This window comes from Amphiprion ocellaris, chromosome 17 (genome assembly GCF_022539595.1).
Source record: "Amphiprion ocellaris isolate individual 3 ecotype Okinawa chromosome 17, ASM2253959v1, whole genome shotgun sequence".
NCBI lineage: Eukaryota > Metazoa > Chordata > Actinopteri > Pomacentridae > Amphiprion > Amphiprion ocellaris.
In genome coordinates this window covers 5,706,822-5,723,719 of record NC_072782.1, presented here as the reverse complement: position 1 = coordinate 5,723,719, position 16,898 = coordinate 5,706,822, and the positions used below count along the sequence as shown (strand labels likewise).

Sequence of the window (16,898 nt, the reverse complement as noted above, 5' to 3'; positions counted from 1 at the left end):
ATTTTTATGAGACTTTTTGCTATATTTTTTACTATATTTTTGGTGTGTTTTTACTATATATTTTACAGTAGTTTACTGTATTTTTTAGTATATTTTCACTGTATTTTTTACTGTATCTTTACTGTATTTTATGAGTCTGCTGTCATCTAATCTCTCATGTAAGATCATGTCACAGGAGGGGGCGCTACTGGCCTCTTGTGGACACAGGCGGTAACGACACGACATTATTATAAACGGTATAGCTGGCGACATTACAAATGAGCAGCACTTCCTGTTCATCTTCAACGTAAAAGCATCTTTCTTTATTGTACATTTTATGTCAAAAGTATTACTAAGCGATTTTGGTCGATTCAGAAGGATCTCTGGTGTAAACCAAGTCGTATTTGACGACAGCTAGCCTCTCCACTTGCTCCAGTTACTTTTGTTGTAGTCCGAGTCACGTCCAAACAGGAAATGAATCCACAACGTAGCTAATGACAATCTATAGCTGCCTCTCGTGATGGCAGCGTTAGCGAGCTAGCAGCTAATCAGAAGCTAGTGACAAGCTAACTCCAGCGCTACCAGCAGCGTCTCTTTAAAAGGTGCTGATCACGCTATCAGGCTGAAACGTGAGACCTGGGACAGGAAAAGGAGCTAGAGCGCTGTGTCTTGCAGAGGATTTATTTTAGAACTACGCATGTTAAGGTATGAGTCCGTGTCATAGCAAACCCTCGTTTGCACTTCCGCTAGCTCGGCTAACACTTCCGGTCAGGAATGCATTTGTACATTAGCTATAACGTGTTCATTTTTGAACGTATAGTGACAACAAACACAATTTGAGACTGTCGACAAGCTAGTGGTCCTTAAATAGATTTTGTTTCATACTGCAGATTCTTCTGAGTCTCACAAAACCACGTTTTAGCATAATAGCATTACGATAGTTTTACGTTGAAACAGGAAGTGTTGCTCCTCTGTAATGTCGCCAGCTTTGCCTCAAATAATAATAGTGTCGTTACGGGCTGTGTCCGCCAGAGGGCAGTAATGTGTACAGTAAAGATTTAGTGACTTTAGGGGTCATTTTGAATGTTTTTATGGCTATTTTTGCTTCAGTTTGTTCATGTTTTGTCTCATATTGTTACTTTAGTGACTTTAGGGGTCCTTTTGCATGTTTTTATGGTTATTTTTGCTTCAGTTTGTTCATTTTGTGCCTCGTATTGTTACTTTAGTGACTTTAGGGCTCAATTTGCATGTTTTTATGGATATTTTTGATTCAGTTTGTTCATTTTTTGTCTCATATTATTACTTTAGTGACTTTAGGGGTAATTTTGCATGTTTTTATGGCTATTTTTGATTCAGTTTGTTCATTTTTGGTCTCACATTGTTACTTTAGTTACTTTAGGGGTCGTCTTGCATGTTTTAATGGCTATTTTATTATTCAGTTTGTTCATTTTTTGTCTCATATTATTATCATAGCAGAGGCTCACGGGTAACGTGGTTCTGAGGCAGCCAGGAGCAGAGGCTCATGGGTAACGTGGTCCTCTGTTTCCAGTCTTTATGCTAAGCTAGGCTAACAGTTCTAACCTCTTTCCAGTCTTTATGCTAAGCTAGGATAGCTGTTTTCCTCGGTTTCCAGTCTTTATGCTAAGCTAGGCTAACAGTTCTAACCTGTTTTGTCTTTCTGCTAACCTAGGCTAACAGCTCTAACCTGTTGTGTCTTTCTGCTAACCTAGGCTAACAGGTCCCACCTGTTGCCAGCCTTTGTGCGAAGGTAAGCTAACAGTTCCCACATATTTCCAGTCTTTGCTAAACTAGGCTAACAGTTCTAACCTGTTTCCAGCCTTTGTGCAAAGCTAAGCTAACAGTTCCCACCTGTTTCCAGTCTTTGCTAAACTAGGCTAACAGTTCTAACCTGTTTCCAGTCTTTGTGCTAAGCTAAGCTACCTTGGAGACTATTTGTCTGTGAGTAAAACGTGTACATAAGCACAAATAGAAATGTCATGTTAGAAGTTTGTTATAATTTGTCAAGTAGTTGAAATATGTCATACAGTGTTGTTAGAAAGCCCTCATATTTTGATCATGATGTTGTATGGGTTGCGTTATAGTTGTATTTCCTCCCTTGTTGAGCTAATCGGATGTTTGTGTTTTTTTACGTAATGTCCTTGAACGCACCTCGTGTGTGACGTAGCTTTTCTCCATGTTACAGCACAGTTGTTAGCTAGTTCTCTCCTGTGCACATGTCTGAACTGGATGCATGTTGCATTTTTTTCTTCCTTAACCTGCTGTGTGTAAATGATGAAGGTGAGTGGTCATGTGTTCCACCAGTAGAGCATGATTATGCACTGTTTAGTGTTACTTGTTGATCGTTTAGCGACACTTTACAGGACGGACGTTAGCTTAGCAATTAGCCCACCATGTTGTCTGTCCGAGCGGGTTTGGCTACGTTGCTACCGTCATGTGATTGAAATGCTGAGCCATGCATAATATTTTGCCCTTCGTTATTGTGTTTATGTGCATTTGTGTTACTGTTTCATAGTATAATTATTATTGTGGTTACATTTATGCTGAATGTCTGACTGATTCAGTATTCCTGTTTGTGATGTTTCAGAACCACAGCTAGCCACAGTTGTCTACCAGTGCAGCACAGAGTTATCTGCAACAACAATAAACATCATTAACCTGGAAAGTCTGGCTGCCGTGTTCTTTAACGGGCACACCTTCATACCTTGTGCCACTCTGAAAATACCTACCTGGAGAACCCTCACTCGCGGTTAGAGGGTTAGAGCTGGAGTTATATGTCGGTGAACGGTTTCTGTCGGGTTCGGTACATGTTTAATACGTGCTTTGTTCATGAATGTATCAGTGCTTGTATAGTGATTTATTTTCTTTTCTCTGTTGTTGTTGTTGTCTTTTGTCTATTTCAGTTTTACAATATTGACCTGAGTCAAGCTCAAGTAAACCACGCAAACCAAGCAAGAAAAGTTGTACAAACCAACAGGATAATTAAAAGTTTGGTTTATTGCGGTGTTCATTTTCTCTTACAGCTCAAAGTCGGGCCAGTGGACGGCATTTGCAGAGACTATGCGCCTGGGAAGAGCTTCAGCTTTCAGATCAGAGGTGACCCGGGTGCAAAAGGCAGCCTGGTGGCTGTGGACAACGCTGTGTATCTTCTCAACAAGGCCAGACTCACACAGAGGAAGGTGCGTGAATTTCTATCTGAGAGGGTTAGGCTTGATAAGTTGTCCTCAAGAACTTATCATCATGAGGACAACTTCTAGCATCGATAGAAGGGTTTAAAATAGAATTGACTTTACTCATAAAACAATCTCCACATTTTTCTCAGATTCTCCATTTTCCACATTGTGCCACATTTTGTTGCCATAGAATCAAATAGCAACAACAAGAACTAATGCCTTCTTTGTGAATATGCACAATACTTCTAAAAGTCAGTTTTTAATTGACATGATTTAATACACACTGGAATGCAGTGGGTTTAATAAGTCTAACCCGAACAGGCATCATTTTAAAATATAAAGTCATGTCACCTCATTCTTGATTAACCTTCTGTGCTCAGATTTGGGAAGTGGTGGAGCATGGAGACATTGGCTGCACCCGTGGGGGAGGCTGAGATGCTAAGGGGGTGTTTTCAGATGCAGGACTGATGCAGGACTGATGCAGGACTGATGCAGGACTGCTTTAGGACTGCTTTACTCCTCCAGTACTGGGTTCAAAACTACAACCAGACAAAGTATGTATGAGCATGGAACAGCTGTCTGTTCTGTTTGGAGAATTTCAGCCGTTTCTCACTCGAGCAACTTCCCGAGTTGACACCATCGTACATGCTGTTAACGTGTTTACATGTGAAGGCAGATACCTACTTGTTTTAGATTCTCCAGTCAGGCTACTGAGCAAAACACAGAGTAGTTCACAGGAATCATCATGTACTGTAATACTGGTGATTTTAATGATTTTAATTCTTCTTCTTCTTATTGTTTTTTTTTCCTCCGTATTTTAATCATGTTTTAACTGTGTAATTTCATAACTGTGTTTTGTATTTGCTGCTGCCTATCTTGGCCAGGACTCTCTTGAAAAAGAGGTTCTTAATATCAACAGGATCTCTACTGGTTAAGTAAAGGTTGAATAAAATCAAAATGGGAAAAAAAAAATGATTTAATTGTTTTCTTGACTGGTGCTCCTATACATAGCAACACAAGTAAAGAAACACACAAAAAAAAAACCTATAGTGAACATTGAAAAACATCATAAACTAGCTTTCATTAGGAAGTAGCTGTCAACACTTTGAATCCAGTTTTCCCCTTGTAGCAGCTCAAGGCCGTGTTTGCACTGTGTGTTTGCTGAAAGTGAGGCGATCCTGGAGTCGCTTTGGGTGGAGAATAATATACAAACCAACTAACGTCTTAATATGTCGGTTTGTGCCTAATACTGAATATTGTTTTATGTGTGTTAAATATAGGTGATATTCACTTCTGAAAAGTCTGGTACGAAGCTGATACTTCATTTATAGTGTAGGGTTACAACCTATATTCACAAGAGATTTACATTAAAAGCGACCAATGATTGAAAGAGCAAAACCCATATCTCGTGTCAAAAAGGAACTCATCTTAACCTAAATATGTGTTTTCTTGGACTGTTGCTTGCTTTTATAGCAATTTTTGAGCCACTACAACATATCTTCCTTGTGCGCGTTGGGCTTAGGAACACATTGAGAATCAAGAATCTTTATTGTCATTGTGTTTCCCCGCAGCGAAATTACAATTGGTGACTCCCAGCTATATATAAAAAAAAAATAGAAAAAGCCACACTATGTACAAATAAATTTAAAAAAAAAAAAAAAATACTTAAAAGATATAAATATGTAAACAGTCTTAGTGCACATGAGCAGTAGGATGGGTGATAAAGTGCAGTCCAGTGCAAGACTCAGTTCTTTATTCCACATAGTGTATCTGTTGTATGTGTAGGGGGGAAATGGATTGGACAGCTCTTGGATAAAAACTGAAACAGTATGGGTACCACAGAATGATAAAACTGTTCTAAAAAGCTGTGATGAATCTGTTTATAATTGTGCATCTTGTCCATTGAATCCTAAATATCATTCCAAGGTAACACTGGTTGTCCAACTCTTTTTTTTTAAGTCACCATTTGCTGTTGCTCATCTGTTAGACAAAAGCACAACCAGTGCAATGAAACAATGAAACCTTGTGTAAGGGTTTTTGTTTAGTTTTTCCTGTTTTTCCTCTCATCTCCGCAGCCGTGCAGTGTCCAGGCAGTACCAGAAGGCGACGCTCTGCTGAACTGTTGAAGCGTAAAGCTCAGCTGGGTGAGTGTCCCCTCATCATGATTTGTTTAGCCAAGAACAAGCGGGATGAGCACTTCTCCCACCTGACGGGTGATTTGCACTAACTGAGATTAGTCGGTATATAATTTCTGCACATCTTTCAGTGCTTTCTACCTTTAGGCTGACTTGTTGTGTATAGTGATCTCATAATAATAATAATTAAAGCTGCAAGCAGCGTTGGACGGGTCCTCGCATCCTTGCCGGTCGGCGAATCCGCGCATGTCCACCAGGCGGCGCTGCGACCGAGAGTGCATGTCGGCCTACGGATGCGATGAGGGCCGGACTCTGATCACACGTGTAAAATTTCAGGCAGACTGGAGCATGTTCAGGCTACTTATAGAGCTTTTCCCTTTCCATCCACCAGGTGGAGCTGCAACCGAGAGTGTATATTGGCCTATGGATGTGATCAGGGTCGGACTCTGATCACACATACAAAATTTCAGGCAGATCGGACCATGTACAGGCTAGTTATAGAGAATTCCCTTCCATCCAACAGGTGGCGCTATGACTGTGGCTGTATTTCAGCATGTGAATGTCATCAGGGCAGGACTCTGATCATACTTGTAAAGTTTGAGGCAGATTGGAGCATGTTTAGGGCAGTTACACAGCAGTTGATGTTTCATGGCGAAGCATCAAAATTCCGGAGGCCGCCATGGCCACGCCCTCAGACTTTTGCGGAGCATTTTGATAACTTTTGATCACCCATGCCTGGAGTACGTCCTGGCCGAATTTCAGCTCTCTCGGTGTTACCCTGTTTGAGTTTATAGCTTTTGAAAATGTACAAAAATGAGCCAAAATGGTCAAAACATATGACATATAATTCAAAATGGCCGACTTCCTGTTTGGTTTTGGCCATGGGTGTCAATTACATTTTTGTGCGTCTTAACAAGTTACATACGCCTACCAAATTACAGAACTGTAGGTCACACACACAGCCCGTAGTAAATGTTTGAAATTTTCCAGGTGGCGCTATCGAGCCATTTTGCAACAGACATGGACAATTTGTCTAAAATATCAAATATTTCAGCAGTCCTGATGTTTGTGGCAATTTTGGTGAGCATATGAGCGTTCCTAACCTGTCAAAAAGTATTTTGTTTATTACAGCAACGATGCGTTGCCACGGCAACAGAATTTTATGAATTGTCAAAATCTTCATACTGTGGCATCATCAAGGGGAAAACACTGAGCTGACCAATTTTCAGAATGATATGACAAAGTTTCTGGCAGTGGCACATGAAAATGTAATGACAATTTCTTCCTATTGCCAATAGGTGGCGCTATGAGAATTTCTAAATTTATGAATGTGGATATGTTCAGACCCAGACTGGTGTCCATCATGTCAAGTTTGGTCCAGATCAGACCCTTTCCAGCTGAGATATAAATAATTCAATTTTCATGGCGAGAAATCGAAATTCGCCGCGCCGCCACAGACACGCCCTTTGATGACGAGTCACCATTTTCTCCGTGACTCATCATCAACATGTTTGGGCTTATGTCACCAAATTTGAAGTGACTATGATCAATGTGCTAAGAATGGCACATCAAAGTGTAAAAAAATGTCTATTTCCTGCTACCACAAGGTGGCGCTATGACTGTGAATGTATACAATCACATGGATGTTGTCAGGGCCGCACTCTGATCATACATGTAAAATTTCAGCCACATTGGAGCATGTACAGCAGAGTTAGACACCACTTCCTGTTTCATGGCGAAGGATCCATTTTTTTGGGAGTTGCCATGGCCACGCCCTTTGACTTTTGCGGAGCATTTTGATAACTTTTCATCATGTAGTACTGTTGCATATATTTGCCAAATTTGACGTCTCCCGGACTTACCCCCGATGAGTTATTAATCTCAAAATCTATCACTGTTAATTCAAGATGGCCGACTTCCTGTTGGGTTTAGGGCATAGCCGTGATTGACTTTTTTGGGTTTCTTGATGTGCTGAATATGCATACAAAATTTTGTAGCTGTAGATGAAACGTCGTGCAAGTTGGCCTAATGACCAAATTTTCAATTTTCCAGGGGGCGCTATGGAGCCATTTTCCCACACACGTGCAACTCCCATAAAATATCAAATTTTTCGCCAGTCCTGATGAGCATGCCAAGTTTGACGCGTTTTGGGGTATGATAAGGCCGCCAAAAGTGCAATTCAAAAGTTCGCCAAAGAAAGAATAATAAAATAATTCCTCGCATTCCAATAGGGTCTTCGCACCATTCGGTGCTCGGACCCTAATAATTCCTTGCATTCCAATAGGGTCTTCGCACCGTCGGTGCTCGGACCCTAATAAACCCTAGCATTCCAATAGGGTCTTCGCACCATTCGGTGCTCGGACCCTAAATAATTCCTTGCATTCCAATAGGGTCCTCCGCACCGTCGGTGCTCGGACCCTAATAATAAATAATTCCTTGCATTCCAATAGGGTCCTCCGCACCGTCGGTGCTCGGACCCTAATAATTCCTTGCATTCCAATAGGGTCTTCGCACCATTCGGTGCTCGGACCCTAATAAATAATTCCTTGCATTCCAATAGGGTCTTCGCACCGTCGGTGCTCGGACCCTAATAATGTTATTAATTATAACAACAATAATAACAATAACTTGTAATAATAACTTGTAGAAACTTCGTCCACAGACTAATGATAATCTGATTATCTAACGAGAACAACTCGCAATTAAAAAAAAATATATATGTATGTGTACATATATGTATGTATATATGTATATGTATGTATGTATATATATATGTTCGTATGTATATCTACTGTATCTATCTATCATCTATCTGTCTGTCTGTCTGTCTGTCTGTCCATATATTTATTTGATTGATTGATAGATCTTTTTTAGGATGTTTTTTATAGACATTTTCCTAATATAGAGGCCTTACACTGTTGTATTGCTACCTTTACTTATGAGAACAATATGATAACTTGTAACAGTGCCAGATACACATTTCATGACAAAGGCACACTATTTATATGTGCATGTTAAGTCCCTTGAAATCCTGAGGAAGTCCTGACCATTTTTTATAATAAACTGTAACGTTTACAACAAGATAAGCCCTCAGAGAGTGAAGTACTCCACCAAGGCTGCTCAGTTGTATCATTTCCGATGGCTGAAATCTTGAAAAAAGTTGTGGCAGAAATCACGGCACCATAGAATGTGGCCATTTAATATAGATGTACCCACAAACAAAATGACATTGCGCTGAGCACAGGCGTGTGTTATGCATGTGTACGTTATGTACGGATACCAACACCCCCACAATTTAATCAGTTGTTCCTTGTATCATTTCCGACAGATAAGTCCTGATAAGCGGTGGATTTGTAGTAGGATCGCAATCATGTGATCATCGGCAGGCAGCTGACGTAGTGTTCACTTGTTGTCATAGTTACAGTGATGCTGTGCCGCTATCTCGCAATGATACAGAAATCTTTAACAAATTAGTGGATCTAGAGTATAAGCTGCATCACTGCCAAAATCTAATCACTTGGTCCTTGTGTCATTTCTGACCTTCCCTGAAAATTTCCTCCAAATCCATTAGTCCATTTTTGTGTAATGTTGCTAACAGACAAACAGACGGACAAACCAACGGCGATCGTCACATAATTCCTCCGAGGCTCCGCCTCCTTGGCAGAGTAAGTACCTTGGAAAATGGAGCAACATTTACATGTGAACAGGAGATTTAAGATTAAATTCCTCTAAACTTCTTCTTCTAGATCTTTCGCAGCTTTCACTTACTTCCTATTTATTAAATTACAAAGTATATGAAGCCACTGCGCAACTGAGGAACCTACATCCATTAGCTGTACCCCATTAGATATACAGATCACCAGTTCATCACAGGGCAAACACAAAGAAACAAGCCTCACTCACAACTATATGAGCTCAGGTGAACGGTGCAAACTCCACACAGGTAGACCAACCCTGAACCATCCTGCTGTGGGGCAACAATGCAAACCTGCCCCAAAACCCTTCATTATTGTATGAACTGACAATAACTTACTCATTGTTATGTTCTGCTTCTATTATTGTGTGCATATGCCATGGAGAAGAACTTCCAAGAACTTGTTTCCCTTTTTATCTTGCAAGTCAGAGAAGATATTATCAAATTGTTCTGTTGAAAGCAAACTGACAGCAAGATGATAGAGTTCAGTGAAGCAATAAGAGGCCTTTGGATGATACTCTGGGCTTTTTCTACTAAAAAAGAACTGTAATATTGCTTCATAAATAAATGTGCAGTAACATTGCTCAGCAGACAGAGCAGGGCATTAAAGGGCAGCTGTATTTCAAGCATCCTCATGTCCACAATTTGAAGCATCTTTAGACAGAAATAAAACCCCAAAAGATCAGAACAAACCTTTAACTTTAACCCTCCTGTTGTCCTCATTTACAGGCATGAAATTCCAATAATTCCTTAAAAGTTTCCCTTAAAAGTTTTATTTAAAAAAAATCCCCCAAATTTGGCAAGAAAATTCTTGTAAATATTTTCAAAAAATGAGTAAAAATCTTCCAAAAAAAATCCTAAAATGATTCTATATTTATCAGTAAAACTTCTATTTTCTGTAAGAACATTCACATAAAAATCAACCAAAATCCAGCGAAATTCGCTGGACTTCGGTTGTTTTTTTGTGAATGTTCTTAATTAACATTTTTAACATTTCTTTTTTACACCAAAAAATGTTCACAGATTTCCCAGAAATGTTGAAAATGTGGACATCAGAAGTTTCATTGTGAAAATATTTTTTTTTTCCTCCATATTTTCAAACTTTAAACTGGGTCAATTTTGAGCCGCAGGACGACATGAGGGTTTAATGGTAACTTGCTGCCATCAGTGTCTCAGAATAGTGCAGTCGATTTATCTTATGAAGAAATCATGCAGTTTACTCCTCTAAGTTAACTATTTGTGACTAATGGGAGCAAAACAACAGCTGTTGTCAGAGAGCTTCGCTCTGCTTACAAAATGTACTTCGACAGTTAAATCAGATCTGGTAGATTAGTAATTTAAGTAAATATAATGTCTCAAAATGGCATCATGTCATGGATGGTGTGCTACAGCTGTTTTGCACCAATTGCTAGAAGAAGATATATACAAAAACATTAGAGTCATTTTTGACTGAAAATCATGCCAGGAGAGACTCTGAAGTTCAACCAAGCACCAAAAATGCAATAAATTACACAAATATGCATGTGTGTGAAGGTTTGCCAGGATAAATGGTAAACTGGAGCCCAAACTCACCTTAAAAGACAGGATTTACTGCAAAGGAAAATTCTGGCAAAACAAAAAGAAATGAATAATCTTCTCACACCTAACTTTTGAAACCCTGTTTGCTAAATGTGAATATTTATAGGCTACTTCATATTTTACCTTAAGAGCAAAGTCTGTAATTTGACGGATGGCTGAAGAAAAATAACATTGCCAGTAATGCAGAATCATCTTTTGGCAGGATTAGAATCGCGGTTACCAAAACCAGACAGGCGTCCTGCCAGCAAGCTGTTTTTGGAAGAAGTCACCTTCCTCACCTGTGAAAACATTTTAGAACAAATCTATCTGTTCAGAAGCACAAGCAAAAAGTGAGAACAGGACACAGTAGCTCCATATTCAAATGTATTCACACCTCAGAGCTCATTCACCTGCTGATGATCCTCACATGCTTTTGGAATAAACACAACACAACACGGCATGTGTTTCTCTTTAGGGGTGTTAATGGGGACCAACAGCCTAAATGTAATTTGCACCATATTAACACTCTCATGCAAAACTCTCTGCAGACATTGTTGAAAGCTATGAAGTACAATTCACAGTTATCCACAAATGATGCACATTTTCAAGACGCCCAGAGATGAAGATGTTGCTGCTTTACTGAACTGAATGAAGTTCACTTAATGAGAAAAAAAAGGGCTTCCAGAGGAGCCCTCAGGTGAGTCTCCATGTCTTCATATTAGGTCAGCTTCATTGTTATTTTTAGTTTCCAAGCCCATACTTCAAGGGCCTCTTAGAAAATATAAGGCCTGATTTCTAAAACTGAACATGACATGCTCATATACCACAAATGTAAATAATGCTTTTCTACTGTAATTGACATGACATTGACTCAATTACTTCAATTCATTAGATAAACATTTGATAATTATAAGCAGATCAAATGAAACTGTCTCGTTTACGGGTCTTAAATGTGATAGTAAATAATTCCCCCTATATTTGGATCAATATATAATTTTGGGACTTTTTGTAACATAGTTGACAGGTATCATAGTTGACATTATTGCTGTTTTTAGGCCAAAAATCAACATGGCCGCCTATAACCAAACACCACATGCCTTTTTACAGAAAGATTCTTCTAAATATTTTATATACAACTGAGTAAAATTGAAACTGAAAGTTATTTATCAAGATATTTTAGTAACACTATCCACACTTGACTCACACACTACTTTATATTAAATAAGTCAGAAAGCCTTGGAGTCTGGCCAGTCTTTTCTTCAGGAGGAAATGACATCATGTGGAGCAGGTCATGTGATCTGGAATTAACACACTTCCTTGAGAGGTGTTTTTGTAATTGGTAACTTAGTAGAAAGTGATTTCTCGGACACAGACACAATTTGTTATTTTGTGTCATAAAATACCACAAATGACCACAGAAAAACACAAAATGACTCAATGAGACACATAATTATCATATAAAGATACAAAATGACAAAAGACACAAAATAACTACAAAAATAACAAAATAACCACAAGAACAACTAAAATGGTCATGAATAGACTGAAAATGGACACAAAATAATCACAAAAATGCACAAAATTACCACAGAAAGACCTAAAATGTCCACAAAACGGACTGAAAATGACCAAAAAAGAAACAAGATGACCAGGTCATGTGATCTGGAATTAACACACTTTCTTAAGAGGTGTTTTTGTAATGGGGAACTTAGTTGAAAGTGATTTCTGGGACACAGATACAATTTGTTATTTTCCTATATAAAATTTGATATATTTTCAAAAAAGAAATATCTGTCACGATTATCTCAACTTAATAAAAGGAACACAATCAAAACTATTTTTGATTAAGGTCATTTTATTATTGTAGCTAATTATAGCTAATTAGAAGGTGGTTGTTATTAAATTGGGACAGTTATTTAGTTGACATTTTAGTGATACCCAATCATTTTTTATTAAGTGATAGTTTCCATAATTATGGAATTTGTAAAGACATGATCATAATGAACACACACACACACACACACACACACATATATACACATATCTATATTGTACCTCAATTATATATTGACTCATTTACTATGTGCACACTGAGGAAGTTAATGTAGATTGAACATTATCGCCACCATGCGGTTTGTTTTTAGAACTGCACCAGTTTTTGCTGCTGAATTCTAGATAATTTCAATAAATTGCACATTGTCTTTCTTTGCATTGGCTGAAACTAATCTATATAATATTGTCCCAGGACTGCTTGGTCCTCATTTAGCTGAGCCAAAGGTACTGAATGGGTTAATTAGGCCTCGCGCTCCTGCGTAAAACACGCACACACACATTTAGGAGCCTCAGCAGAAAGCCGGTGTGGGTCAGGACTGTCGCTGCTTCACCGCTGGAAGATGCATCTCATCCTCCTGCAACTGCACACCATTCATGCTTTTCTTAGTTCTTTTCAGTAACTGTGGTTAAACCGTCGGGGCTCCAGAAAACAGAGACCACCCTCTGTTCTTTCAAAGTTAACTGAGGTTTCCAGCCAAGAAAAGCAGCTTTTTCTCACCCAGTGGATCCATTACGACGGGATGAGCCTGCAGAATAAGGTAGGGCTGGATCCGTGTGTCCGTTTATTTCTAGTACTTTACCAACTGAAGGTTTAGTCATAAAGACATGGAAGAAACGCTTCAATGGAAGTACCACTGTGCAAAAATACTCTTTTACAAGTAAAATTAATGCATTTGAATGTAAAAAGTGCAAATCTATAAGCATCAAAGTATACCTAAAGTACAAAAAATATAAGTACTGATTATGCAGATTAACAAATGTAAGACTAATTCTGTATTATTGCATTAATGTGTTCATCATTTCAGTGTTGCAGCTGGTGAATTTGATTTATAGTCTACAGTTTATCTGCTGGGTTGCTTGGAAATTTCCCTTCAGGGTGGTCTTACTGTAATCTATATTAATGCATCATAATTTATTAGTTGATTGCATTTTCTATTATTAAACTTCACCTACAAACTAACTATAGGAACTTCAGTTATTAAATGAATGCAGTGGAGTAAAACATGCACTTTTTTTACACTGTAGCCCAGGAGAAGTGTAAAGTAGCAGAAAATGTACAGAAAATCAAAAAAAGAAACTTAAAATTGTTATTAAGTATAGTTCTTGAGTAAATCTACTTAGGTGCTCTCTACCACTGTGTTCCATGATGATAATTGTATGAGGAAAGCTTCATTTAGCTGCATGTTGTTGATGTAGTCCTAATTTAATGCTAATACTTTTATTTTGAAAATGTCATGTGCTATTGACTATTGAACTAGATGTACCAGAAAAGGCGCAGAACCAATGCAAAAACCTTATTTTAATGAAGACACAAGTGCTCTTTAAACTTATCAGCATTTGTGGGATGCTACAGCTAATCCATGCAGCTCACACACCATCTATATTCACACAAGAACAAATCTGTGCTAACTATTTTTCTAAATCCAAACAGGACATCATGTCAGCCTCCTCTGACACCCTCCAGTTCAGTTTGTCTGCCCACGGGGACTCCATGCTCAGCAAAATGAATATTCTGAGAGAAGAGTGTTGCTTCTGTGACATTACACTTGTTCTTGGAGATGCACAGGGCCCTGCCGTCGAGCCTTTCCATTTCCACGGTCACAGAGCGGTGCTTGCAGCATCCTCAGACTTCCTGCGTGACCAGTTCCTGCTGCATGAAGGCCGAGCAGAGCTGAGAGTGTCTGTAGTTTCCAGCGTGAAGGTTGCCGAGACTCTGCTCCTATCCTGCTACACCGGGCAGCTTGAGGTGCAAACATTCACTGCTTCTCAGATCACGTACAGATAAATTTATCTCAATTATAAACTCTTTTATAGTCGTTTTTTTGTTGTGCTTTAACCGAAAAAGGAACAAATAAAATATTTAAACAGTGAAGGAATGGGAGGTATGATACAGTATGAAAGTGATATGAAAAACTGTAAATGTCTCAACTTTACTCACTGTTTGCAGTTCTGCTTTGGCATCCTTGTTTAAAAGGTGCAACTGGAAGTCTGGTTTGAATCTGTTTGAACTCCTGGGTCAGTTTTTTTAATAATTAATTTGTTGTTTTCATTGGTTTATCACTTACTCTTACGCAGGTCCCTCTGAGAGAGCTGGTGAGCTACCTAACTGCAGCCAGTGCACTGCAGATGGGCCAGGTGGTGGAGAAGTGTGTCCAGGCCGTCTCCCAGTTCCTCAGTCCCACCCTGGCTTTCTTGAAACTAGAGAGACACTCTGAGAAGGAAAAGCAGCTAGAAAGCAGCTGGCTGGGCACCAGCTTCCAAAATCATGAGGAAGAGGATGCAGCCCAGCCCATTACCAGCATCCAGGAAGCAAATATCAAGGAAGGGGGTGCGGCCGTGATTCAGTCCAAGTTGTGGGCCAGCCAAGAAACCAAGGTGGATAGTCGAGGACTGAGGGAGACTGTGGAAGCTGAAAGAGAGGAATGTGAAGATGCAGCATGTTGTCTCGACACCCTGGAGTTGGAAGAAGGTGGAGACATTCAGCTTTTTCACGCAAACAACCAGCTATGTCACGTTCACCACATTGAAGGCCCTTTCAACTGTAAGCTGCACCCTCCTGCAAGTTTCCAAGACCAAATTTCCTCCTCAGCCTCCACAATCAGAAGAAGCTCAGCAGCCCATGAGGAACTGGTAGAAAACGCCCAGAACCAACGCGAACAAGAACTAGAGCAGCCACTAGAGGAGGAAAACGTGCACACAGCGGCCGCTCAACTACAACAACAACATGGAAAAGTGGCAGAGGATTCAGGAAACACGTTGGTCCAGAGGCCTTATCTGTGCAGGAGGTGTGATAAAGTCTTCCAGCACCTGGAGAGCTACGTGGGCCACCTGAAGGAGCACCGGCAGTACTTCTGTCTGGTCTGTGAGAAAGGTTTTTCTCAGAAGAGTAACCTGACTCGACACGTGCGCGTCCACGCTGGTGACAAGCCTTTCAGATGTCCTCTGTGCCACAAGACGTTTACCCAGAAGGCCATGCTGCAAGACCACCTCGACCTGCACACAGGGGACAGGCCCCATAGGTGCAACTACACTGCTGTGCACTTTGCCCACAAGGCAGGCCTCAGGTGCCACCTGAGGGCGAATCATGGTAAGAGCAGCTGGCAGAATGTGCTCGAGTAGGCTGTGGACTGCAAGTGAGGGAGTAGGTTTAGCATTAATCTAATGATGGTGTTCGTAGTTGTCTCTATGACATTACTGGGGGCAAATAAGATGTCAGAAAGCACAATAAGCTGTTCACACATCGGCTAGAGGGAAATAAAGACAGAAATATATTATTTAATGTAACATAGCTGTTGTTTTTTAAAGACTGGAGCTGATGCTGCAACAACAGCTTCTTCCATTGTCCAGATTGTCTTCTAATATGTGATCTATGTAGATGCACAATGTACTAATTTATAATAGTGAACACAGTCTCACGAAAGGTTGAAATGGACAGTGTTTCTACAGATCTGACAGTTTCTACACTTTTGATGTGTAAAGAAAGCAAAATGCACATTTAAACCATCTGATCTATCAAGAAATAGGCATGTATGTGACTAAGCAGCAGAAGTGGAAACGAAAACTCTGTTTTGACATTGCTGCAATGACTAAAAGAAGAAATAAAAATCCCCTACTGTTCTAAAAGAGCATTTCTTGTGAAAGATATTGTGATTTACTGCACAACACATACAGACAGACGAGCATTGCTTCACCATTTGACCCCGCTGGAATCGTGTGCAGCTCGCTGAGCACGGTGCTCTGAGTGAGTGGGTTTTCCCGCATGTCTGAGAGGGTTTCCATGCTCTCTCACTCCGGTCCTTCCTTTCACATGTGTCCTTTTATCCCTCAGTTATCCTTTCGGCCCAGAAATGTCATCGCCGCTCTTCTTACTGAATGGAAGACTAGCCAGTGGGCATCTGAGACACCACTGGCTCTGTGTGAAGACAAACAATAAATGCATGGCAGGGTGTGTATTCAGTGCAGTAGTTCGTGTGAATGTGTGTTTGTGTGTGTGTCCAAGGAATAATACACAGGGATATAGTCAAAGATATAATGAAGCATGGGTTGAATATCCGTCTACTTCCATTTGCATAAAAATACACAAAAAGACGTGCATGCTTCCCCAGTACATTTTGCACGTAGAATAACAATCTTGTGGTCAACCGACTTTCTTTTTGGTGAACATAATCCTTTCTTTATGTGTAATAAACTGTCGAAAGACTTATCGAGACAAAACACTGAATGCAGCACGGTTTAATCGTGTGATTGCTCCACTGATGTGAGATCCTCTTAAAATTCCCTTCAGCAGCA

The 16,898-nt window shown here is 39.8% G+C and overlaps 1 protein-coding gene and 1 long non-coding RNA gene across 3 annotated transcripts; both read left to right on the top strand.

Annotated features, from left to right (window-relative positions):
* Window positions 1-1,759: 1,759 nt before the first annotated feature.
* Window positions 1,760-5,742, top strand: LOC118470723 (uncharacterized). Its single transcript, XR_008604527.1, has 3 exons — window positions 1,760-3,176; window positions 3,551-3,724; window positions 5,246-5,742. It is a non-coding gene; the product is annotated as an uncharacterized LOC118470723 (long non-coding RNA).
* A 197-nt stretch (window positions 5,743-5,939) lies between these two features.
* Window positions 5,940-16,535, top strand: LOC111568450 (zinc finger and BTB domain-containing protein 26-like). 2 transcript variants are annotated; one of them, XM_035948052.2, is made up of 3 exons: window positions 5,940-13,147; window positions 14,041-14,355; window positions 14,685-16,535. In XM_035948052.2, exons 1-3 carry the CDS (start codon window positions 13,130-13,132, stop codon window positions 15,726-15,728), a joined length of 1,377 nt encoding a protein of 458 aa, XP_035803945.1. In that variant the 5' UTR covers window positions 5,940-13,129; the 3' UTR covers window positions 15,729-16,535. The 2 variants fall into 2 exon arrangements, with proteins under 2 accessions (XP_035803945.1, XP_023125877.2); XM_023270109.3 differs by having other exon boundaries at window positions 5,940-14,355.
* The last annotated feature ends 363 nt before the right edge of the window (window positions 16,536-16,898 follow it).

Coding starts and splice junctions, on each gene's coding strand:
- LOC111568450 (XM_023270109.3), top strand. CDS start 13,912: ATGAAGACACAAGTGCTCTTTAAACTTATCAGCATTTGTGGGATGCTA. Junction 14,356..14,684: donor GCTACACCGGGCAGCTTGAG/GTGCAAACATTC, acceptor ACTCTTACGCAG/GTCCCTCTGAGAGAGCTGGT.